The sequence below is a fragment of the Eptesicus fuscus genome, chromosome 11 (genome assembly GCF_027574615.1).
Source record: "Eptesicus fuscus isolate TK198812 chromosome 11, DD_ASM_mEF_20220401, whole genome shotgun sequence".
Lineage (NCBI taxonomy): Eukaryota > Metazoa > Chordata > Mammalia > Chiroptera > Vespertilionidae > Eptesicus > Eptesicus fuscus.
In genome coordinates, this window is record NC_072483.1 from 69,568,819 (window position 1) to 69,595,557 (window position 26,739).

A 26,739-nucleotide genomic window follows, 5' to 3' on the forward strand; every position below is an offset into this window, starting at 1 on the left:
CCCACTGTCTACACGGCTCCTGGGCTTCACCTGCTCTTTCTTCCGCCACCATCTCTCTCCTCAATGATCCCCATAGGCAGGATTCATAATCTCCATGGTCTCCTTTCCCATGATTCCTTTCTCCATGCCTATTCATATGCACTGATGTTGACTTATTTTTGAAAGGAGGAAAAATCCTTCATTTAAGCATCCTGGTTGCCAAAATAAAGTCACACTTTTGGATTAAATGTTCTGTACCAGTTGCCTCCACTTCCTCAACATGAAACACAAGTGCTGTTTAAATTCCTAGACATAGAATACACCATTTTCAAAGGCCACTCAGACACTTGGTGGTTGTTTTTCAGCATCTATGTCTTTGACCAAAGAGCCTCATATTTTCCCTGGGGAATCCATGAGGTTCTGGGAAATTATGGAATTGGAGCACATGACCTAGGTAGGCCAATCAGTGCACTGTATCTCCTGGTGGCAGTGACCAGGATAGGAGTGGTTATGTGACCTAGGCTAGCCCAATTGGAATTCTTGGAAGGAGACAGCCTTTCTTCTTCTGAACACTGTGACCTGTGGATTTACACCCTTTTATTTAGCAGACCTTTAATATTCAGTTTTTATTAAAGTTACCCTGCACCAGCCTAGCTCTTCTTTGACCCTTAAGAAGTCTCTCCTTGAGATCTTTCTCCCGTTTCTGATGATCTCTTGGTTGATGGGTTGATGCTCAACAGCTGAGCTACAATTGGCTGGGCCAGAATGCTAGACATTTTCACCCAGAGGCCCCATGAGCCCCACAAACCAACTTGTCTAAAATAAAAATCACCCACAATCCAACAGAAAAATGAGTAAAGGAAGTGAGAAGTCTATAGAAAAGGACTATGGATGCCCTTTAAACATATGGAAATGCACCTAAACTTACCCATAAAGAGGTTTATGGTGAGGAGAAATTAAAACTTATATTCACACAAAAATTGGACATGAATATTTAAGCAGTTCTATTAATAATCACCAAAACCTGGAAACAACCACAATGTCATTCAGGGGGTGAATAGGTAAACTGTGCTACAATCATACAACAGAATATTTCTCAGCAATAAAAAGCAACCAACTACAGATGCAGCAACAGCTTGAAATCTCCAGGAAATTATGTGGAGAGGAAAAAAACAATCTCTCAGGGCTACATACTGTATGGTTCTATTTGTATGAAATTTCTAAAAGATGTACCTACAGTGATGGAGATGGAATCAGTGGTTGCCAGCATCTAAAAGTGGGGGGAGCGTGTGACTACAAAGGGATAGCATGGGGGAATTATTTCGGGGTGATGGAACTATTTTGTATTGTGGGTGTGTCTACCCAAATCTATGTGTATTAAAATCCACAGAACTTTACACCCAAAACCGTCAATTCCACTGTTAATTTTAAAAAAAATTAAAAATTACATTTCAAGCAAAAATTAAAAAGCTAGTGGTCTCTTTCTTTGGCACTGAGTAACACTTCTGAGCGAACTGCTGCTGAGTGTAAAGTAGTGCGCTGGACTCTGAGGTTCCCAACATGTCCCCTCCTCACCCCACCCCATGCTGAGAATGTGCCTCTCGCCTACCAGCGTTAACAATAATCTGGAGGTGTGACAACATCCTGTTGATGAAACAGGAGAGGGGAAAAGGGACTTTGTCTATTAATCATGTGAATGCAAAATGGCACAACCCTTATAGGGAGGAACTTGGCGATATTTTTTAAAATTACAAGTTCATTTAACCTCCGACCCAGAATCCACTCTGGGACTGGACCACACGGATACACCTGCCCACATCTGAAATGAGGCATTTACAAGCTGTCAGCTGTAGTTTGCTTGTAACAGCAAGAGACTGGAAATGCCCAGTTCCACCTGTAGGAACCAGTTCAATCTACCCATGTCACGCTCACATGAGGGAGCTCTGCAGCTGGAAAAGAGGAGGAGGCTCGGATGTGGAACTTTAAAAGCATGATGTAGCCCATCTGGCGTGGTTGAGCGTTGTTCCATGCACCAAGAGGTTACGGGTTCGATTCCCAATCAGGGCACATACCTAGTTTCAGGCTCTATCCCCAGTAGGGGGCATGCAGGAGGCATGTTTCTCTCTCTCTCTCTCTCTCTCTCTCTCTCTCTCTCTCTCTCTCGCTCTCTCTCGCTCTCGCTCTCGCTCTCTCTTTCTCTCAAAATCAATAATAATAAAACACCCAAAGGCAATGCTGATATCAGTGAGTCCCAATAGGAAACACTGAGAAATAGTAGCCTATCAATCAGGGGTCAGAGTCCTGCGTGCTATGGGTTGGCTTAAGCTATCATTCCAGGGTTTCTCTCACCACTTTCCAATCTGAACTTTCCACTGCAGTCACACAGGTCTACTTGCTTTGCCTAAACGTGCCTCCTCAGAGCTTTGCATTCCTTTTCTGTGCAGCACACTTGAACCATCTCTATCAAAGCCTTATCAGTTCACCTCAGGCTTCAGGTATCACCACAGTTGCAAATAACCTCTCCCTGAACTGAACGGGAAGGCACTTGCTCAGTATCACTCCAAAGGCCCTTCCCTTCTATTGCCTTTGCTGCAGGTCATATGTTCACAGGCTTTTCCCGAGTGGATTGTACCCCGGTCAGTAAAGACGAGCTCTCCTGCGTGTTTGCACGATTCCTCATTCCCAGCTCAGTGCCTAACACGCAGCAGACATTCCGTCGTTGTGACTGGAGAATTTAGTGCCCTTCTTTTATACTGCGCATCCAGAGTATTTAATATGCATTGTTCCAATACATAAAAGAAAAATTGCCTTTCTTCTCTGTCTTCCTCTGTAACTGCAGTTATCAAATTCCCAGGCATCTGGTTGGAATATTCATTCTAAAACGAATTCTGTTCATCTTCAATACACCAGGAGACTAGACTATTTTGGTCCACAGACTCAGCATTTGAGGCAAAAGTAATTTTAGTCAATGTGCCTGCTGGTGTAGTTTTTTTTTTTTCTTCTAGCCACACAGTTCGACTTTTAGCCATAAAAGGCGATAAAAAGACATTTAGGTATTTCTGTAAGGAAAATACTTGAACCATCGCTCATGAGATTTCTAATTTGGGGCTCTAAGTTTTTAATAACAAACTGTACTAAAAGGCTTTTAAAAATAAGAACTGTAGTGGTTGAAACTTCTTGAACAGCTTTTACATGAAATTTTTCAAGCTACTAAATTCACAGAAACCATAAAAGCTCACAAACCTCCAACTTGGAGTTGCATCTGCTGTTTGGTGTCTGGCAGATTTGAAGTCAGGGGGTGATTTCTTTGGAACTGCACGCCTGGTCATGTGTTTGGCACAGTACACCCAAAATGAGATTAAAATGCATACTGCTTTCTTATCTAATGACATAGCAGGAACATTTTCCATTTGAAAAGATACATTTCTGCAATTTGTTTTTGTGTGTTTTTGTTTGTTTCGATGTAACCAACCATAAACGAGATATATTGAGCATAATTCAAACTTTACACAAAGGATGACCCTAACTTTATATGGTATATAGCTGCATGCATGGGTAAGATATCAAAAAGAAATAAACTAAGATGTTGTGTACTTTTTTCTGTTTTGATGTTACAGGTATGATTATCTTCTCCATGCTTTGCAGTATTCTCTAAATTTTCTAGTTAATGCCTGTTGGTTTTATTATAATAAAATGTAATCAAAGAGAAGAAATCAGGATGTTAAAATCAGAATGTTTCAAAATGGACAAAAATAGAAATAACAAATACTTATAAATTTTCACATCATGCCAAAAATTGAAATGCCCCCAAGAATCTATATGATAATCAACACATCCTTGTCCATGATGTGAGTAACATTTAAGACAAAAGCACACAAGAGGCGTTGCCAGTGCTATCCTACAGATCACATTGCTTGAAATATAATCAATCTTTAATTCAACTTACCAAGGTTCAAAGACTTTCAAATTATTTTAAAAAATCAAATTATTTAAAGACGAAACTAACATTTTCTAAAGATAAGATGCAGAAAGATCTATATCCCTTTGATTATTGTACCTACTACCATTTCGGTTATAAAACTTAGTATTCAGATAAAAGCTTGAGCTTTATTATGTCTCATTACAGAAAACAACAATATAGACAAAAGTGTCAGGAAAGAATGCTAATAGAGCCATCCCAAGCATCAAGACAAATGTTAGCGAATGCTTATATCAACACATAAAATAATGATCTTATTCTTAGCAAAAAAGAACACTCCTTTCACTAAACACCTCTAGATATTTCAACAGCAGGCCCTCACCCGGAGAACGCCCAGTTTGTGAATTCTGACTCTACATCACAGTCCCATATGCAGTTTACAAATTTACATTCTATCTCCAAACATCTTCCCTGAAGAATGCTTTTGAGCGACTAACACAACGCAGGATTAGCTAAGGAGAAAGAAGGGGCCCGAACCAACCCATTCATTCAATTGTTAGGAAAGAATGCATTCAGATCTTGCATGCTATTTATGCTGAAAACTCTATGTTTTGGGCATCTTCCCCTCTGCTAGGTCCCCTGCTGAGAACGTGAAGGGCCCTCTCTGCCCTTGGCTGCCTTTACAGAGCGAGCTGAAGCCAGAAGGGAAGTAAAAGCCCGGACCCGCTTCTTTGTAGATGCAATGAGAGCTCTGAAATTGAGCAGACCCTGACATTAAAACAACAAACCACGCCCCCCCCCAAAAAAAAACCACCCCAAAAAAACCCACCAAAAAACAACCCCTACCCCCAAACACTGTAATTATTCTAGAAAATAATTTGAAGTTATAGACCAGTCAATGTTTCCTAGTTGACACACTCCGATACTCTTTTCCATACCAGCTCACCATTAATCGAATTTCTGAGAATAATGCAGATGAGATTCAATAGAAGCCAAATGGCAAGATGGGTGCATTGTTCATGAATATGAATATAAATGATTGCAGAGAGAAACCTACATGTCACATAATTAGCATATGTATAGGAGAGAAAGAGTGAATGCCTATGTTCAAAAATACTAATTTCCTATTGAAACACACTGATGTCCACAGGATCAGTCAGAAGCAGGAAGCACGTGGTGTGAGCGTGAGCAGAACTGCCTGATAATCATGGCTATACGTGGACGCTGTCCCTGTGCCCCTTCCTCTTTGTCACGACTTCTCTGAACCACCTCAGATATCCGAGCACAAATCTAGGGCTCGGGATCACTAGGCTTGGGCATCGATAGAGATAATAAGAAAGTTTTGAAAAAGACTCTTTGAAAACACACTGAAGCTCTGGAGTAACTATATGAGTTAGAAAAAGCATGCCAGTGTTCACCTTCTGCAATGTGAGAATGCCTGCCTGCTTGGAGACTGAGCATATTTAAACCTTCATTAAGAATCATGGTGACATGCTCTGGCCCAGCAGCTCAGTTGGTTGGAGTGCCATCGTATGCACCGAAAGACTGCGGGTTTGATCCCTGGTCAGGGCACATAGCTAGGTTGTGGGTTGGATCCTTGGTCGGGGGGTGTAGGGAGGCAACCAATTGATGTTTCTCCCTTTGTCTCCCTTCCTGTCTCTCTAAAAATCAATTAAAAAATATTCCCGGTGAAGATTAAAAAAAATTATGGTGACATATTAACAAAAATAGATTTCTACAAGTGTGCTACAAGGAATTATATAAAACTTGGATATATGACAAAAATATTTCAATGTCATATAGGGGCAAAGGATTATAGAAGGGAAAGTACTTTGTTCAACTCAGTGTTTACTATGAATTAAAGGTCTCACTATGGATTAAAGGTCACTTAGTGAAGTGACAGCTGATAGATCTTTGTTTGGTAGAGATGCAAACAATTTCTGTTCAGTGGAAATTATAACCCCAAAGGTTACAGTCTGTAGGACAGTAATTAGTTTTGTGTACAGTCCAGCAATCTTAATATAATATTTCTTTATTAAATGATCTGTAAATATTTAGTTCTTTACTCTTATTGGCTCCTTCACTAATTAATGAGTTGAATGAAGTCTTTGACACCTACTCATTTTATATTTGGGCAAGAGTATGATTTTAACATTTCAAGTTACACACTAGCAAGTAGAGATTTCAATGTTTATTCATATGACTAATTATCTTGAATGATTGAATCTGCATATGACAACAATGACCAGTTTTATCTTGTTTTCTTTTGTATGTTTTCTCTAATGGCACTGGTGTGCTAAAAGAGTAAATAAGGCAGGTATTTTGTTTCTTAATATGATGATATAAATAAATATTGTCCCACGCTTTTATAATATTAACTAGAAAGATATTTAGCTATACTATATATTTCTAAATTCTGTTCCATATACCGGTACAGCATGATTTAGGAAATAATCACTTTCTTGTCTTGGCTTCACAGAAATCTAAGGTCAAACAGTAGAGCTTCATGAAACACACAAAATTCCTGCCCCCTCCACCCCCGTATAATTCACACGAATATGAACAGCTCTAGCTATGAAGAATTACAGGGCGTGGGAGGCCCAGGGGATTGGGACATCGGCTGCAACAAGCTGCCAGGCAGGTTATAACATCCTCATGGACACCTGCTCAGCAGCCTGCAGGAATGACAAGTGCGGGGAAGGGCAATCTGCTAGAAGACACGGCCAAACATCTCAGCGATGCTTCTCAACTCTGGGTGGGCAGAGGGCCTCTGAGCAACCAGAGGCCAGAGCAAAGTCATGTTCGAGGGGATGTAATTGTTGAACAGGCCCATGCAGGTTGAAATTTAGTTGGCCTTGTCCCCAGATTTGCTGGGATGTGAGCATAGACAGTTTCCAAGCTTTTCAAACTGTATCTCACATTAGAATCTATGGGAAGCTTGTTAAAATGCAGGTTTTGATTTAGTAGGTCCAGGTGGGGCCTGAGAGTCTGCATTTCTAGCCAGCTCCCAGGTGACACTGAGGCTGTGGTTCTGGAACCCCACTGTGACTGACAAAGACTATCTCACCTCGCTGAATCGCAGAGGCCAATGCAGGCTCCTCATTGAACGTGGCAGGTCTGAGCTTCCAGAGTGATTTTTTTTTGCAATGCATTAAATAACAAAAACCTCTGAATGACAGGAATTCCGTACTTAAAAACGATAGAACCACCTTTGAAAGTCCTAAAGTGATACTCTGATGTAGAAACACTGATGCACAAAGCCGTGTAAGAGAAAGATCTGAAAATCTGGCAGCCCCGGTGACGTGGGTCTCACGCTGAAAGCAAAAGTAAATCCTCCCAGTCCTTTGTCCCTGAACCGGGGCATGTGGGCTTGAACCCTTGAGGCCTGGCTCCCTGTGCAAAAGCAGAACTCCCTGAGCGAATGCTTTGCAGCCTGGATCACACTAGGACACTTAAAAATATCAGTGTTGCTCTGCAGACCATCCTGGCAATGTCAAAGATGTCTGTGCAACGTCTTTGATGAGGCTGGACGACCTGAGTGACAGAGACTATTACTTCCTTGACATTTGTGTCAGGATGGATATTAATTCTGTTGAGAATTTGGTTCCCTTTTCAATCAGACTTGGGAGGTAGGGTTATAGCAACTGAGAAGAATTTTACAAATCAGTGATTGGTGAATTTTTAAGTTGATTCCCCAAACACTAAAAGGACAAAAATGATAAGATCTTTGAAACCCATGCAACTGGTTGGTACTCTAGGAAATAGAATTCTACGTCATTTTAACTGTGCCCAGTGTGGCAGCCGGGGAAAAAAATCCCTAATACCGTAAAAGGGTGGACAGATCTTTAAATGCAGGTGATCCTATTTGAGCAATAACCCAAATAGTTAGATATATATTTACCATTAAGGATTAAACAGGAAAGAAGACCATAACCACTAAGGCCTTATGAAAACTGTTGCACCTGGTGGGCTGCAAAGACTCTTTGAAGGAGGCCCAGGGGCCTGACAATGAGTGTATAAATAAATGTGTATCTCTGTACCCCCACCACTTGCAGCCTAGGACAGTACAAAAGCATTCTGGGCTCTTCCGACATGGCGGGACTCTTATCCGCAAGGGCAGCTGAGATCCCTGAAATTCAGGCCCATCTCTGCGAGGACCTCAGTGGGGAACTGTATCCACTCACCCTACCCTTGGCCCTGGGTGTTTTCCCTGCACTGCTTGCTTCATTAGCAGTAAACCAACATGAAAATAAATGACGCAAGTCTCTGTCACTGTTCCAGCCCGTCTTCAAAGTCACGAGGATCTAGCCCAGCTCAGCCTCTCTTGATATTATCTTAATAATTCATTACATTATGGATGTGCCATAAAATAATAATTACTTAACTCACTGGCCTGATGGAAAATGTAATTACATATGCAAACAGCTTTATAAAAAAATACCGTGTGAAGAACACACTGACACGCCAGCCACAATGCTACGATCACCCCAAGACCCAACCAAAATGTCTTACCAGGACCGTGTGCATCCCCGTGTAGAGCCTGCTGAGACACACCAACGTGGAGAACGTCACAGCCATCACCAGCCCCAGAGCGAAGGGATACTGCGGGGGGGGGGGAAAAGGCAACAAGGGCGTGAGCTCGCATTCTCACACACACAGTCAAGGCGATAGAAGGGGACAGGACTCCCGATCCAGGGACTGCTGGTCTCGACCTCGCATGCCCTAGGCCAGCGGTCTGATGACCTGAAACACGTGGAAAAGGAAAAACAGAGGGAAGGAAGGGGAAGATGCCTAGGGATCTAGTTCTGGGAGGAAGTTTCACAACACGGGACATAGTAGAACGGGGCTTGAAGACTCATGCCCACAGCTACTGTGCTGGCTGCATCAGTGGAGTAGATAATTATGTATTTCCACCTATGCTTAGAGTAAAACGTATGACGTACACAGTGGTGAGTAAGAGGCCAGACGGACAGCGCTAGGATCGGGAAGTCCACTCACCTACTTCACACGGGCTGCGGTGAGGAAGCTTGGCAACAATGGGCCCAGGCTAAGCATGGACATATCTATGCCCAGATGTCAAGGCTGCTTCAACTTTACTAAATCTCAACATTTGCTGGTGGGATAGCAGACCAAGGAATGTGGCTGGTGCCGAATCATATAAGAACATATGAATATTCTGCTTATGAACTACACATGGAGATATAACCCATGTGCTTCCAGGTCTAATGCCTGTGGTCTTCCATGGAGAAGAATAAAGATAATGGAGAACTGTCTATATTATGCAAAGCACTTTATAGTCACAATCTCATTTCATCTTCACCCAACCCTATGAGGTAGGGTCTATCATTAGCCACATTCTACAAATGAGGAAACCCTTGATCACAACAAGTTATATTAGTATTAAACTTGAGCACAAAGATGCTTCCCCATCAGTCATCATATTTGACCCTCAAAACAGGAGCTGGGGCTCAGAGAGGCAAAGTGACTTTCCCCAGGTCACACAGCCAGAAGTGACAAAGTCAGAACCAGAAGCCACACCTTCTGAGCCCATGTCTAGCACAGCCTTTCCAACATAACATGTGAGTACAGAGATACTTGGCTACATCTCATTTCTTTTTTAAAAATATATTTTATTGATTTTTTTACAGAGAGGAAGAGAGAGGGATAGAGAGTTAGAAACATCGATGATAGAGAAACATCGATCAGCTGCCTCCTGCACAACCCCTACTGGGGATGTGCCCGCAACCAATGTACATGCCCTTGACCGGAATCGAACCTGGGACCCTTCAGTCCGCAGGCCGACGCTCTATCCACTGAGCCAAACCGGTTTTGGCTACATCTCATTTCTTAAGGTTTATTATTAACTGGGTGTCAGTTTTTCATCAAACGTGTGCTAAAAATGAGTTAATGCATTCTGAAATTAGAGTCTGGTATTAAGCTCACTACATCCATATATATAAAACCCTAGTATGCAAATAGACCAAACAGTGGACCAACTGAACAATCTAACTGGTCGCTATGACGTGCGCTGACCACCACGGGGTGTGTGTGGAACATGACAGGTGTTGGAAGCAGGCGGCAGAGCACAGAACATGGCAGGTGTCAGCCGTGGTGGGATGGTGGAGCAGGTGAGCAGGGGCACCAGACCAAAGTGGGGTGCCGGTCGCTGTCATTAGGGCAGTTACTGAAAATTCCTTGCAGCCACGCACCATGGTCCTGCCTGGTGCTCGCACCCGCTGCTGGTGCTTGGTGCCGGCCCGATCACTTGGCACTGTCAGCGGGTGCAAGCGGCGGCTGCCAGCCCCAGTCACCCGCAGGGCTGACTGGGGCTGGCAGCTGCCTCTCGCACCCGGGGCCAGCGATGTCCCTGCTCACACCTGCAGCTGGCGCTGTAACCGCCGCTTGTACCCGCTGCCAGCGCCCAGGGCCCGGTGCCAGTCCCGATCACTCAGTGCTGTCAGCGGGTGCAAGCGGTGGCTGCTAGCCCCGACTGCCCCTGAGGGCTTCTCCACCTCCCCCTGCTCCTGAGGGGCAAATGGGGCCGGCAGCCACCACTCGAATTCGCTGATGGTGCCAGCCCCGCCCACACCCACAGCTGGCGCTGGACGCAATTGCTCTGCACCATCAGCGGGTATGAGTGCGGCTGGTGCCTGCAGCACATGGGAGAGAGAGTGGTGGGAGCGGGCCTGCGGGCAGAGAGGGTACCGAGGGCTGCGGTGAGGACATGGAGGATGGGCTGAGACCTGCCCTTGTGCCCACCGCAGCCTCGTGGCCCACAGTGCATTTCAAGGTGCACGAAATCGTGCACTGGGCCCCTAGTATTTATATAAATGAATCCCATATTTAGTGTTATTTAGGAGCAATAACTCAAGTAGCTAAATATATTTACCTCTAAAATTAAACAGGAAAGAAGACCATAACAACCCAGGCCTTATGAAAACTGTTGCATCAATTGAACTAAAAGAATTTGTTTAAAAGGCCCAGGTGGCCTCAAAATGAGCATATAAATGGTGGTGGCATTGGTATCCCTGCAGTCAGCCTCTACTTGCTGTTTCCCCCGCTCCCCCCTGCCCAAAGTCACATCAGCATGTTCACAGGCCTCTCTGGAGATGAGAGCAGCCCAGTGGGGCTGATGCTGGGCCCACAGTGTCTTTCTGGGGTAGCTATCACCCACTGAGCGTGGCCTAGCTCAGAAACCCACATTAAATTAATTCAGATGGTACTGGGACACTCAGACATTTCTGATCCTGACATGACACTGCAGAAAGTTACAACACAATTTTACTATAACTGATTGGAGATATTCCTTACACCTGTCCCTTTCCCATTTAGGAAACTGAGGTCTAACCCCACGTGACCAGGTAGATGACAGTAAAGGTAGAGCCAGGACCCAATACTAATCCTGTCTTCTTCCAACCCCACCAGGCTGACCCCCCATTCCTCTACACCCTGGTGTATAGAATGGGTTTCTTGGGTGTGGGGACAGGGCGAAACATTACTGTCATTTATGAATAGAACTGCTAGATTTCATGAAATCTACCTTTTCTAATGGATCAAAGGGAAAATTATGAAATTAAACAAAACTAGGGCAAGAGTTCTCAGACAGGCAAAACAGAACTTCATTGCAGGAATAATCTAACTTTTGAAAGGCCTGATACTAATTGGCATGTAAGCAGATAAGTGAAATTCTTCTGTTGTCAGCATTTACTAAAATCTCCTGTAAATTAGACCGTTTTCTAGAAAACATGGAGCCATTACTTCTAATGGTTGAGCCCTAATCAGGGCAGAGGCCTCCTTGGGAGTCATTTGGGGCACAGACCCTTTGCCCCGGGCCCTGGGAAGTCTAGCAGGAGGATTTGGTGAACCCATCTCAGCCCTGGGGGATCATTCACTAGGATCATAAATGCCTTGTGTCTGTTGCAAACAGGATGTGAGCACCCATTCCAGTGCTGTCTTGGCAGTGCAGGGGGAAAATGCTTTCTGAAGGGGGAGTCCACACACCCTGGTTCCCAGACAGTCCCCGTTAAGCTGGTGTCATTATTAATGGTGCCCACTTTCATGCTTAGGCACAACCTGATTTGGATGCCAAATCATAGGGTCACTTTACTTAGGAAGACATTGCCATCAACAGCTCACTAGGGTTTCAATTCTCCTTAGGCTTCATTTCACGAACCTCAAAGTCCCTCACAGCAGCTTTGAAAGAAAACTCTGAAGTGGAACCTCTCTCTGTTCCCTCACTGTGTGGAGAGCCTTCCACGGGAGGGAGAGGAGCCAGGCGCCTTACCTGGTATCTGTCCATCGTGGAGATGAGGAGGGTGAAGGAAATGGCGGTGGCCGCCATGGCATGGGTAGATGGCATTCCATACTCAGCAATCACTCTCTTCTCCAGTTTCACCACCGGAGGGGTGAAGGGGCGGGGCCACTTCAGGATATCCTTGGCCACCTGGCCAATGTACATCACCAGCTGCAAACCCAAAGGACCGAGGTGAGTCTAACTGAACAAGTAAAATCAATGAACTCTTACGCTCCACGAATTTGTTTTGGGTTTCTCTGTTCGTTGGCTGAAAAGCTCTTTCTTTCGGACCCAGCTATCTACTGGGAAAGGCTTTCAGAGTGATATTTAATTGGCAAAAAGAGAAACAGGCCTTCTGGATTCCACAGAGCAACTAAGACGTGGCATGAACTCACTTTATTTTAGTCATATATTTAACAAGCATTTATACAGCTCGGAGGTGTGCCGACCACTGTTCTAAGAGCTTTACAGATGTTACCTGATCCAGTAATATCTGTAGAGTACAGACCCATTTTACAGGTGAGTAAACCACTGTATACAGTCAGTAAATGGTGGGACTCATTGGATTAGAATCCAGTGAGTTCGGCTTCAAACTCTGTGCTGTGACCACGTGATAGTACTTGTCCAAACACAAGATGGTCCTGGACTAAAGACCATCTGATGCTCAAATCTGCCAAACATTGTTTTCAAGTTTTAACCAGAACAGTGATTGTTCTATGGATCTTCTAGCTAAACATTTTTTTTTTTTTGCTACTGTTACTCCTGTTATATGTAGGCAACATATTGGATTTAATTTAACTTCATTCAATAATCAGAAGCATCGCTCTCCCCTGTGCAGTTCAGTTGGATGAGTGTTGTCCCATGCACCAAAACCTTGCTAGTTTGAAGGGCACATGATCAGGTTGCAGCTTGATCCCCAGTGGGGGCATGCAGGAGGCAGCTGATCAGTGTTTCTCTCTCACATCGGTGTATCTCTCTCTCTCCCTTTGTCTCTCTCTAATCAATAAAAACATATTTTAAAAAATGAAAAAAGGAGATATATGTACTACTATATGCAATACTTTAAACAATAAAATACAATTAAAAAAAAAGAAAAAAGAAATCAGAAGCATCAGTAAAATAAATGGTGTTGTATTTTCAGCCCCCAATGAGACAACTGAATCTGGAGTTTCTTCAAATGACTGTTTCATGATGCCATTGATGAAGAAAGTTCCACTCCCTTTCTTTTTTCTTAAAGCAGAAGACAGAAACCAGAGTTTTATTTCTAAACCCTCCAGAAATGAACAGGACTGTTAATAGCAGACTTATTTTGTCAGAGAGCTTTACAAGACGACAATTTCATGACCTGTTATGAAAGAGGAAAAAGCAAACCGTTTGCTTAAGTGTCTACATTTGCAGCCTCGGCACCACACAGCTGCTGTTTTAAAATGCAGATCCCAGGCCCCAGGCCCCACCTACTGAACTGGAGCCCCCATTTCCACAAGACTCCTGGGTAGGCTGTGCGCACAGAACCTGAGAAGCCCCGCTTTCCACGGTATGCTTGCACAGGTCACTTTGGCAAGGGCTTTAATCCTAAACTTTCTCGTCTTACCGTGACCGTCTTGATCTTACGAGGGCTTTATGTAGCTGGTGATGGATGGGTTACCTTGCTTTGGAACAAAACCCAATACAGGAGGACTAGTTCAAAATAATCTTAATTAGCCAGCTTGCCTTAGGGTTTCCCACATTCTGATGCTTTCTTTTAGCTCTTTTAGTTGCCGGTCAATTCCGAGCATTAGCCCAGCAGAGTCAGCAGCCCCAGAAGGCACTGCATGTGTTTTGTGCTCCGCTGCCACTGTGCTCCGGGTTAAACACCAAGAGCCACTGTCTGTGCACAGCAGGCCACATCCACAGGCTTTAAAGCCTCAGCGGCAATCACTCTGGATTCCATGGCTGCGACTTCTATTCGGACTTTGAAACTTAACCTCTTTACCATCCCCTTATTACCAGGAGCCACTGTCCTGGAAACCAGCTCGCTCTTTTATGTTTCCGCCTCTCTCCTGCGAACCTGTAAAAACCACACAGACTGACTGATCTGGGGAGTTGAAAAACTTGTAGATTATTGACTCCCAAGGATTGCTCAGAGGCTGCTTGAGAAATATTTCCAACCCTTTCCCTTCCCCGCTCACCAACATAAACAAAATATTACTGGCATCATGACTACCTCCAGTTTGCTCAAAAATACTTTAAAATCCCTGGAGACAGGAGACCTTCAGATCATAAAATGAAGACAGACGGGGGCGACCCTCATTTAACAGACTTCTTTCATTTTCTTGACATTCATGAGTCCCTTGACTTCATTTATATTTCGCCTTCTATGTTTGAAGGAGGTTTTTAAGAAATAGGGAAGTTGGCTATTTCTCTCAAAAATATCACCATGGACTACGCCTTGCTTCTGATCAATAAATTTCAAATAGCAATTACTGTAATGACAGCTCTCTTTAAACAAGAAAAACAACAGAGCTGTATTTTTCAAGTCTTGTGGAAAGAGCACCACTTACAGGGGGTCAGCCCTGTCCCTGCCATCACATTTATTACAACAAGCCCATGATGGGCCATGCTCTCCCCCATCCTTGAGTGGGGAAAACAGTCACACAAACAGAGGATCTCATCATAATGCAACGATGCTTTGAGGAAAATTAGCCACAGAATTCTATGGGTTTGCATACTGGTAGAGACAGACTTGGGTTCAACCTGGAGGACCAGGAGTGCTTGGGCTGAATGTTAAAGGAAGACTTTTTAACCAAGACCAGTGATTGCCAGGCGTTAGGGGAAGGGAGGGATGAACTGGTGGAGCACAGAGATTTTTAGGGCAATGAAACTATTCTGGATGACACTGCAATTAGGTAGATACATGTCATTACACATTTGTCCACACCCAGAGAATGCACAACCGTGAACCCTTATGTAAACTACGGACTTTGAGTGATTATAATGTGTCAGTGCAGGATCATCAATTGTAACACACGTCCCACTCTAGTGGGAGAAGTTGATAATGCAGGGGGCTGTTCAGGGGTGGGGGGTGGTTATGAGGGAGCTCTCTGTACTTTTCACTTAATTTTGCTGTGAACCTAAACTGCTCTAAAAAAAATAAAGTATTAGAAAGAGTTCCATGGCAAAAGAGAACTATTTCATCATTCAGTTTGCAGTTAGAGTATAATGCTTAACTTGATAGGGCTTGCCCTAAATGGAGGGCTTGGCTTTGTACATAAAGGGACCAAATTACATTCCAACATCTATCACATTCTTTTGGGCTCAGGCCCCAAAGGCCTATATGTAAAGGAAAAATCCCAGAGGAGGAAAGGCAATTATACAAATTATACAGCATTAACACCTTAGCAGACCAGCTGGGTCCCCTGTGTGGTGCTGTGATGATGATGATAATGAGGAGGAGGAGGAGTGTGTGTGTGAGGGGTATGGGTGGGGGGTGGGGGACAGGAGTGGCATTTCCCAATGAGGAATTAGCTGCTTTTCTTACTTCTGCCCTGGTTACAGGAGAAAGGAAACATAGGTGGGAAGAAAATCCATTTCTCTGGATAGTCCACTGCTGATCCCAAACAGACAAAACCCTTCTCTAGTGAGCCCATCCTCTCAACCGGAAACAGGTCCTCTCACAGCCCGGACGGACTTCCAACTGGGATCTGTCCTGGGCTGGGCTCCTCCATCTTAGTGTGATGGCCCTTCCTAGTATTACAATCCAAAATGACAAGTTTACTGTGTCAAACACATCTCTGATTCACAGGACATTGCTCTTCACACTAGCATAAATAAAATCTAAATAGTTCTGAAAACAGAAGGTCATCAAAATAACATCATTGCTAGTAAAGAAGCTGCAGGATTTCACAAACAAAGCCACATGTTCATTTTTCATACATAGATTGCTGCCTGCCCCCATTTGTCCTCCTCCCCACAATGCATCCCCATCCCACAGTGTGAAGGCTCTACTCTTATTATAATAAAAGATAAGTCCACTGCAGGATGGAGGAAACATCAAGAGGCTCTTTTCAAATTACACCCACCCATGCCTTTCATCCACACACAAATTTTGATAAACTCTAATATCTTTTTTCCTTCTGGCTACACCCATAACTCCCTCCACCATGGGGAAATCATGGCTCAAGAGATTAAGTAACAGGAGGGTATGCCATCCCTCAGGTCTCATGGTAAGAAAACACTGGGAATTATAGTCTACCTATGGATTTATTTTCAGTAAGTCAGGAATTAGTTATATCATTCTTTAGCAGTTGGAGAGTAGAGAACAATGTGATGTTACCCAAAGACCATAGCTTCTCTACCAATATGTACCCATTTGTTTCTTAATGGGTCCAGATTAAGTCCATTCCCCTTTTCCTCAAGTTACTAATATGATTATTTAAAGAAAGATAGACCAGACACCCAAACATTCCACGCCTAGGTACATATCCAAGAGAACTGCAAACATATGTCCTCACAGAAACTTATACATGAATGTTCTCAGCATCATTCTTCACAACAGCCTAAAAGTTTATGCAACCTAAACATCCATCAGTGGATGAATGGATAAACAAAATGTGGTACATCCTTATAATAGAATATTATTTGCCCATAAAAAGCAATGAGGTACTAATAGATGCTACATCATGGATGAACCTTGAAAACAGTATGCTAAGTGAAAGAAGCCAGACATGAAAAGGACAAATATTGCATGAGTCTATTTATATGAAATGGTCAGAAGAAGCAAATCCATAGAGACAGAAAGTAGGTTAGTGGTTGTCTGGGGCTGGGAGAGAGGGGTGTAGGGGTGAGTGCCAATGGGTATAAGGTTTCTTTTTGGGAAGACTAAAATATTCTGGAGATAGATAGTAATGATGGTTGCACAACTTTGTAAAGATACTAAAAACCATGAATTACACTCTTTAAAAATGTAAACATTATGATATGAGAATTATATCATAATCAATAAAAGAGAAAGAAGGCATCAAGATGGGTCCTGAAATACCTCTTCTATGTGTCCTTTGTTCCAAATGTTAATGACATTGTCTTCAAATATTGACTCAATAGAAGTAGATATGGGGAGTATTAACATTCTTGTCTTCAAATGTCCTGCCCAGCTCTAGGCCTGAAAGTCAGTTCCATAGGGCACTGAGGCTGTGACCACACATATCAGAGAAAGCTGGTGAAAACCCACCTACTCAAAACCGTGAGCACAGAATTCATTTTAAGAGCAACTTTCATCTGTGGAGGTTTTTAGGATCAATAATTTTTACCAAAGAAAGGAGATTGACTACACTAGTCCTGTTGTATTTAGCAGTGTTCAGTCTTCCTTTGCTCCCTGGAATGAATACTCTCAGCTTTGTAGGCCCCTATTTGCCTTCAGGGAGTGGATTAAAAGCATTTCTTTGTTATGGTTATTTGGGAATATTTTAGAGACCACTGCTTACCATCCAGTGTGAAAAGTTGTTTTCAATGGATGAATATCCTCTCCTGCTTGCGGCATTATTTTTATTTACTTTTAAAGTCAGGGCTCTTTTATAGTGTGTATCATGTGGGTTTGCACATGTTTGTGGGGACAGGATGGGAGTGGGGGTGAATCACTGGGAGAAGCAATTGTGATTTCAAACTTAATTTCATTCCATGCCTGAAGCACCAAAACAAAGAAACTACAGAGCAAATGTTCTAAATCACAGAAGACTATCAGAAAACTGGTCTTCACAAATGCCAGGTTCTGTAAAAATGAGATGTATTACCTAAAGCAACAAATGGCAGGTGAGAAAAATAAAAATTAAGTTACAACATTTTCTAGCTCTAATTCTCCATTTCTCTAAGCTCATATCTATTTCTGAAATTTTTGAAGACAAACACTAAAAGTACAAAGATTAGTAATTAAGTCATAGATGTAGCATATTTTAAGGAAAGTTATTTCAAAACAGTTGAGCCTCCTTTTCATTATTAAGAAGGAGCTGGGTTAAATAATATATTTGTGCAGTGATTTTGTTAAGTGTATTTTCATAGGCTTTATTTAATGTTCATGTCATTCCTATTTTACAGATGAGGAAATTGAAGATTGCAGATGGTGAATGTCTCACCAAACATAATGCCATCAGTGTAGAGGAGCTGGCCTTGAATTTTGTTTTTTTATTCCAAATCCTATGGTCTTTTCTCTATATCCCACTACCTAGCACCTGACAAATAACACATAGATATCATTAAAGTGGGGTTCAGGCTCAATATATCCTAGAATATACTTAGGCTCAGAGAGTGTCTAGTCTGGAATTACCCTGAGACAAGAGAAACCACGCCCTCACCTGCCTCTCTAGTCTCTTTATGGCAGCATCGATGTGTGAGGAAGTCTCACAGCAGTAAGGCAGGGGCGGTGGCCATTGTGCTAACTTGATGGACCATGAATCTGATTTTAGGCCAACGGTCATTAATACTGAACACCTAGCTTTTCAAGCCACCACAGACCCTCCCTATACATTTGGTCAGAGTTGGATTATGTCATGCTATAAAGAGATGGCTTTTCAGGTTTAAGAACCTTGGGAACTGAAGGTTGCGTCCGTGATTCTGTCAGTCTACAATTTTAAGAGATTTCGGAAAAGATTTGCATGGTGGTAACAAAAGAAATACACAAAAGATTTGTTTCTGGCAGGATTAAGGACTCCCCAGGTCAAGCCATGCCAGGTCATCCCCACCAGTTCTGAATCATAGTCAAGGGTGTTTCAGTGGCTTGCCTTGAGTGTGACCAGCCAGCTGTACTGCATAGTAAGAAACTGGGTTTTGTGATGCAGGTGGGCACAACTTGTGCTGTAACCTGCAGGGATTAAAACCATTTCTAGTCATGAAAACAATTCTTAAAAAGCACTTGACTTAATGGTCCTTGTTTGAGAAAGTTTAAAGGTTAGTGGCCTTCTGTCTGTCTGGGTTTAGGTTTCCTTCACACGTGCCCAAATCTTCCCACTTCTCTTAGCTGGCAAATAATTTAATTTAACATTGAACTAACTGGCGATGAGAACAGTAAAGAGTTATCCCCAGACCCTCGGGTCTAAGTGTTCTTGGTCTCTAATGGTGGTACTGCTGGCTGCATTTCCCCAGGCTAGAACCAGTGTAGCAGCAGTCCCAGAGCAAACTAAATTAGCAGTTAAGAGGCTGGGAGGAAATGGAGAGTTAAGGAAACACATATGAAGAAAAACTCAATATACAGGCTAACAAAATTATAAGAGCCATAATCACAGGATGTAGGGAGGAAAATTCACTTATGACAATGCAGATGATGTTGGGTTTTGGCGAGGGTGCCCTGGATACGCATCTACTCATCTAATGGGGGGAGCAGCCAAGTGGACTCTCCTATTTTTTTATATAACATCTATTTCTGTTCTCAGTCTGATGTCATGGGCTGAGCAATGAACACTGGGCAGAGCCAATATTCATTTAAACAACTGTCAATAAGATGACCATGAACGAGGGTGGCCAAATTGGTCCAATGTATAGAGACTCAATATATTATCTCCTTAACAATATACAACAACCTTAACCAGCTGTATGTTTATCAATATTCCTATGTATTTCCCACTGTGTCCCCCACCCCAACTTTCCTGATCATCACTTCTCTTCCTTCCAAATTGAAAACAGAGACATTCAAGTGAAAGGTAGGACCCACACTGTCATTACATCACTGCTCCCCTCTATTACCCTCACCATCACCAGGAACCAAAACTTCACATCTCACCTGAGAAAGAAACTGGCCCTGCTCTCTGATTTAACCTCTCCTGAGAAATGTCTAAACCTTGTGAAATAGTCTCTTCCTTACAGAGACAGTATCTAAGCCCCGAAGTCAGGGGGAGGTCCCACATCTCAGGAATAAAGCCGCTCAGAGAGAATGACTGCATGAACAGTCCCCTTGACCCTGGGGTCTAATTCTTCCTGCTGGTAACACCTTTCTGCCAACCAAAAGGTGCAGACATATTCCTGGTCAGGCCCGAAGTGAGAACTCAGCATTCTGAGTTCTCGTTCAGGGCTCCGGCATCCTGATTCTTCAGGCTCTCCAGTCCAGTAAACCCTGTGGAAGGACCTGCTTGGGGTAAATGACACCAACTTTTAGAGCTCAACCAAAAAAAGGTCACCACCTCTTAAGATGAAAATAATCTAAGAACTAAGATTGTACTGCAGTTGACAAGGGGTTGAAAACATGTAAATACTGTCTAGCCCGTCAACTCAAAAACTCAAGTTCCCTCTTCATTTTGGTGGCAATCATGACTTTCCTCCAAAAGACTGTCTCTTTTCCCTTCTCCCCTGTCGGTTGCATCCTCATCTTTGGCAGGAGGGCTTCAATATCAGGTTTCTGCGAGGCAGAGAGAAATTGGTCCTCCTCCCCTGGAGTTACAATCTCCACATCCCACTCTAAGGCTGAGGCCCATAGGACGGTGAACTGAAAGCATTTTTACAAAATGACTGTTGGATGAAATGTCTTTGAGTGCCCGTGGGTCCCCTGCCTGACGCCTGCTCACTGCAGGGAGCGAAAGGAGGAGGTTGGCCAGCACAGGCAAGTGGAGCGGGAGAGCAGGGTGCCATTGATGTCCCAGTTGGCCAGTGAGTGATTAACTCTAACCCTATTAGGAGGGGCCGTCCATCACAGTCAGAGCCTCCCCAACAGGACTGAGAGGCTATAACCTCCTTGTGACCCTTGACTTGAGCCAGGCTTGACTTGAGCCTGCCAGCACCCTCCTTCTGGGCCAACGGGCAGCCTCCATGCTCTTCTCTCTGAGCCCTACCTCTGCAATCTCCACATTCCACTCTAAGGCTGAGGCCCATAGGACGGTGAACAGTGAAAGCATTTTTACAAAATGACTGTCGGATGACATGTCTTACCATATTTGAATTGCAGCAAATGTTTTATTTTAAAGATGGAGAAAACCAACTCAAACATGGCCTCATAGTTTTTAAATCTAGGTATCTTCTTAGAAGGCTTGGTGGACCATTTAGACTTGTTGGGCACATTGGTTTCCAAATTAATACAGAAATAAACCAGAAAGACTGTTGATAAATTTTGAACATTCTAGATTTGCCGTAACGTTTAAATGTGAGTCATAAGTAAATAAGTCAAGTCAGCCCTTTGCCCGAGGGCCACCTCCTTGGAAAGATCTTCCTGACCACCTTAACTAATACAGCTGCCTGTCACCACTCTCTCTCCTTGTACCTGCTTTTAGTTTTCTTCATCAAACTTTGCCCTGCCTGCATTTAGACTATACAGTTTTATTTTATCAGCCCCAACTTCATCCCAAGTGGATGCTATGTCTTGTTCAAGACCCAGAGTCTGGAACTGTGTCTGGAGGGGTCGCAGCCTGGCACTCTCTCCCCCAGCACCTCACCTGGCTGGCTCCTTCTCATCCTTTAAGCTTTAAGGTAAGTGAAATTAACGCAAAGTGCTCTCTCTTGATCATCTTCATTAAAGTAGGTCTCTGCTCTCACCTCAATTGTGGCCTAAACAACAATCATACAATCTGTAATTATTGTGTAGATTTACTTTTTACTGTCTGTTTTGCCTACAACTAAGTCCCAGGAGAGTGGGATGGAGTCTGTCTTGTTTACTGCTTAATTCTCAGCACTCAGCAGAGCATTTCATAATAGGCCCTTGTCAGATGTTTGTTAAATGAATGAACAAATGAATGACTAAAAAGTTGTTGCTCACCCATTACAAGGTGAGAAAGGAGATCTGATGCTCTTTTTAAAATGCAAATAATATCTGGTTTCTGGTTCAAAGATTCCTTAGCAATTCAGAAATATACAGAATTACTACTTTTGTGCTGAAAAAACCTGATTGGAATCTTGACCAAATTTGTGCCCTATCCATCAGAACCACTGGGGAACCATTTCAGATGGGGAACAATTTCATTTTAAAAAGACTGCTAGGGGCTACCTTAGTACTTGGCAGGGTTTTTTAGTGTACCGTTAGCACCCCAAACTGCAATTGCTTCTTTACAGGTCTATTGGGGACAGACCTGTAAAGAAGCAATTGCAGTTTGGGGTGCTAACGGTACACTAAAAAACCCTGGCAGCTTTTAAATAATCTTTGTAGAAACAGCCTTTATTTATTTTAGTTTTTCCTTTATTTTTTCCATCATCTTCCACCTGTCCCCCACCCCCACTTCTTTCCTCCATCCCCCCAAAACAGCCTTTATTTATTTTACTCAATAATTATTCACTGAGTTGCCACTATGTGCCAGGTTCCAGGAACAGTGTAGAACCATCCAGTAGGGAATGCAGACACAAGGTTCCGGTGGCTTATCTAGAAATAATGCCTGTGCTGAGACGAACAGCCGGGAGCAGGTGAGACCGGGCGAGGTGGGGGAACACTAGGAAGGAACACACAGTGGAGCATGGTGTGTCCAAACCGCAGGGACTGGGGAGGGAGTGCGTGGAGGGGGCTGAGCGGGGGGATCTTCAGGAGTTCTGCGATTCCAGAGAAGAGAACGGGTAGAAGGAAGGACAAAGTTAGAGATTCAGGCAGGGGGCCAATTGTGAAAGAGAATTTTAAGGTGCTTGGACATATGTTTTAAAGAGTGGTTCCCGGTCATATTTGCAATAGGTCACGCTTCATGCTGTGGGGAGGAGGAATGTGAAGGTCATAAGAATAGCTAATTAGAAGGTTAACGTGATAGCGAGAGAGAGAGAGAGACCATGCGAGCTTGAATAGAGGCAGTGTTTCTGAAAATGTTGGAAATCTAAAACTACTGGCGCCCATTATAGAATAAAAATCTCTACTAAGTGAATCAATGCATGAACCGTGGCTCCCTGGAGACCTAGACCGCTTAGTACTTGAGAAAACACAGCATCTGAGAGGCGAGGACCTAATGGACAAGGACCGTCTTCGTTGTTGTTTATTGGTTATATTTACGTTGCAGCTTTTCTATTTCACACCCCCTGTGTTAAGGGAGATCATTTAGATGTATTAGTTAAAAATCCCACTTTTTGGATCTATCAAGCTAATGGAAAATAAGAGTAAACAAGTCACTTATATTGGTAAATAACTTAGGATTTACAGCTTGTGGCCAGTTCTCTAGGAGATAATTAATAATTTAACATAAAATATTACATAATTTTTTTCAATAGATATAACATCTAATCTATAACTTGTAATATATATTACAGGGCATAAAATATTGTATGATTCATTACTACTGGTTACATTAACGTCCCTGAATTAACTGGTACATAATGTAAACACATATTTGATGGAGTTAATCAATAGCCTAGGCGTCCCAACAGTATTAAAATGAATTTTCCACCTATTATTTTTTAAATGCTATGGCACTCCTTAACACCCATATTCTGTGTGAACTATTCATTCATTTTGAAACAATAATAAAACAAGGTAATTGACTATCCAGACACAGCTGAGGAGGTACTATAGCAAATTCTCAGTGGTTCGCTTTAATTCTGGGAAAGCCAGCTCTAAAATATACAAAGTAAAAGAAAACACAAGATGTCATTTACTATTTGGCTGTGGAAGGGGCTTTTGTGTTCCATTTGAATATAGCTATAGCCAAAGCTTGTGCTCAGAATATAAAAATGAAGTTAGGGAGTCCCTGTGTGTTTGAGCAGCCATTCTACTCATTATTACATGCTAATATTAGCCTCGACAAAACCGACTCCTTCTCCTCATTTGCTTGCTATTTGTATGTTTCTTTGGTTAGAGGAGGAATTTAAATGCCTTCCTGAAAGGAATTCTGCAAGACCAAAGATTGTGTGTTGCATTAGCAGAGCAAGAGCAAAGTATATTTTGCCACACAATGATACTAGAGAGTGAGAACCCCAGTGCAGCCATGCCGAGGTGCTCGAGGGTTGAATTCTCTGTGCTGCTTTGTCAAATAAATAAAAAACAAACCTGGATTTAGGATGAGGAGAGGCTTTGTTTGAAAGGATCACTACAAGAGGTGGGAAGGGACTATGAGATCTGGAAGGTCCAAGCAGAAAGGGTCTTTTCTGCATAGGGAGGAATGGAGGCTGGAAAGATGCTCGGAGTGTGGGAGGTGGTAGGACGGTAGGTCAGAGCATGGTTTGCCCGAAAATCAGCTCCTTCTCAGGACGGGCCTTCAGGCAGGGCTGTGTGCTGGCTGGGGTGAAAGGGGGTCCAAGTTCAGAGGCTGAGGGATGAAGAGAAGCTTAACTAAAGTTTGGTTAAGTCAAGGTAGAAGGTATTTTGTCCAGGTAGGCCAGTGGGGACTGAGTCTAGCAAGTCATTGATAAGACGAAGAATGGGAATTGGAGGGTCTGTGTCTGGCCTTGTCGCAGGTGAACAAGGCGGGCAGCTGGGCGTTTTGTCCAAGTCAGGAGGGGAAATGACTCCTTGTAGTGAGTCACTTCCTGGATCACAAAAGGGTGGAACCTTGAAGGTTCCTGTTTTTTAGGAGGATATAGCTCAGGTAAAAAGGCCTAGAAACATGTCTGCCATTTTATTTAACAGTTCCAGTTTTAGGTAATTATTGAACAAATATGTAAAGATGTATACTCAATAATTCATTCCTTAAATACATACTTATTGAATATCCAGGGGAGAGACAGTGCCAGAGATAATTAAAATGAAACAGGTTAAGTGTCGTGATGGGGAAATATTGGGTACTATGAAAGCATCTAGGAAAATTTCTTCTGATCTATTTTTCAGTCATTTGATTCTCTCTTCAGCTATGTAAAATCTACTCTGCAACCCCCCCATCCACTGAATTTTTAATTTCAGTTTTTGTAATTTTCTATTTTTAAAAGAGTCTCCTTTAAATGTTCTCATTTACTTTTTATAGTTTCCTATCTCTGAAGGTATTTTCAAGCTTGTCTTTTATGAAGAAGTTGTTTTCTCAAACTGTGACATAATTCTGAATGCCTACAAATCTTTTGAAGGTTACATGGTTATAAAAAAAAAAAAGTCTTCTTTCCTTTCTTTTATTTTTAAGCCAAGAGTACATTGAGTACTTTATCTAATCAGGTTTTGATTTGCGGGAGGAAATGTAGATTTTAACAAGGGCTTTGGGGAAAGTACTTCAAGATCAGCTCTGACATTAGTAAACTCCACCCCCACCCCCGACTTTCAAACCCTCAGCAACGCTGAGGTTAAGGACAAGCCGAAGACAAGCTGCCAGCAGCTTTCTGAGGCGCGGACACTAGGCCAGGCCAGAGTTTCCAGCTCTGGGAGAAACAGGGCACTTTCCTCTAAAAGAAAATCACAAAAATGCTCACCTTTACCAAATGTTTAAACGTCTTTAAATCCTGCTCACATTTATGCAATAGATCTTATGGTGGCTAGTTACACAATTTTCTTTGTGAAACTTAATAAGGGAGACATCAACCAAGACTGCAGTTGGGAGGGCCTATAGGGGGGTCCTACCACTCATCCTTGATTGCCCCGAATAGGAAGATACCTACCTTGTACCTCCAGCAGGAAGATGTTTTTGGCTCTAATACCCCGCCAGGAGGGAGGAAGATTTTTCCCTCCCCTGGCAATGGCCCGGCCAATGAGAGACAGCCACAACCCAGACAATGAAAAGCCACTACATTTCGAATTACCAGTTTCTTCCAATGGCTCTATGTTATGGAAGCTCCCTCCAAATTCCCCTTTTCTCTATAAAATAATAGTCCTCTCCTTTGTTCTCCAAACTTGCCGATGGTTTTGCCATAGCTGCATGTCCTGAACTGCAATTCTCTGCTACTCCTGAATAAATACATTTTTGCTAGTAAAATAATTAACTTTTATTTTTAAGATCAACACCTTTGAACTTTCATTAGAGGTGCATTTTCCCTTCTATGGATATTTTCTCTACATCTTTCACCTACAGTCTAGTCAGTTGGCTCTTTCCAGAGATTCTTCATTTGCTCCAAAAAGATCCTTTCTTTTAATCCAGATGCAATACCATGAAGTAAAAAGAGGGCGGGCTTGAGAATGAGATCTGGGTGTTATTAATATTTCATCCTCAACTTTATCATATGTAAATGCAGCTTTTAATAGCTTACAAAATTAATGTTAGACTGAGATAAGAATTATTTGGAAGTGCTACGCCATCTATGGAGTTGTATGCTTCTTTTTTGAAGCATTATTTTTAGAAACAACAACTCACTCATGGAAATTTTCTTCTTTCCTACATACATGCTCCTGATATCATATCCTATGTAATAAGAGCCTAGTATGCAAATTGACTGAACAGGGAACGACCGGTCACTAAGATGCACACTGACCACCAGGGGGCAGACGCTCAACGCAGGAGCTGCCCCCAGCCCGCAGGCCCCAGGCCAGCCAAGGCAGGTGCCAGTGGGGCCCTCCCCCATTGCCCCGCCAGTCATCCCACAGAGGGAGGTGACTGGTGATGGCAGTGGGGCGGGGCCGGTGAGTGGGCGGTGCCAGGCCAGCCAAGGCGGGTGCCAGCAGGAGCCCCCAATTGCCCTGCCAGTCACCCCACAGGTTGGCCAGGCCTAGGGACCCTACCCATGTACGAATTTTATGAATGGGGTCTCTAGTGTTAAATACAGAAATGCTACAGAACCTATTTCT

At 43.0% G+C, this 26,739-nt stretch overlaps 1 protein-coding gene across 3 annotated transcripts in view; it reads right to left on the reverse strand.

The window, feature by feature from the left end:
• The window catches only part of SGPP2 (sphingosine-1-phosphate phosphatase 2), an 89,320-nt gene that overhangs the window by 5,244 nt on the left and 57,337 nt on the right, over window positions 1-26,739 (reverse strand). For 2 of the 3 annotated variants that reach the window (XM_054722755.1, XM_008145108.3), the window contains 2 exons: window positions 12,183-12,362; window positions 8,411-8,500 (listed from right to left, as the gene is read on the reverse strand). In XM_054722755.1, coding sequence (XP_054578730.1) covers window positions 8,411-8,500; window positions 12,183-12,362 — 270 coding nt within the window. Of the gene's footprint in view, window positions 1-8,410; window positions 8,501-12,182; window positions 12,363-24,090; window positions 24,155-26,739 lie in introns of those variants that run through there. The other variant, XM_054722756.1, reaches the window with a different exon arrangement.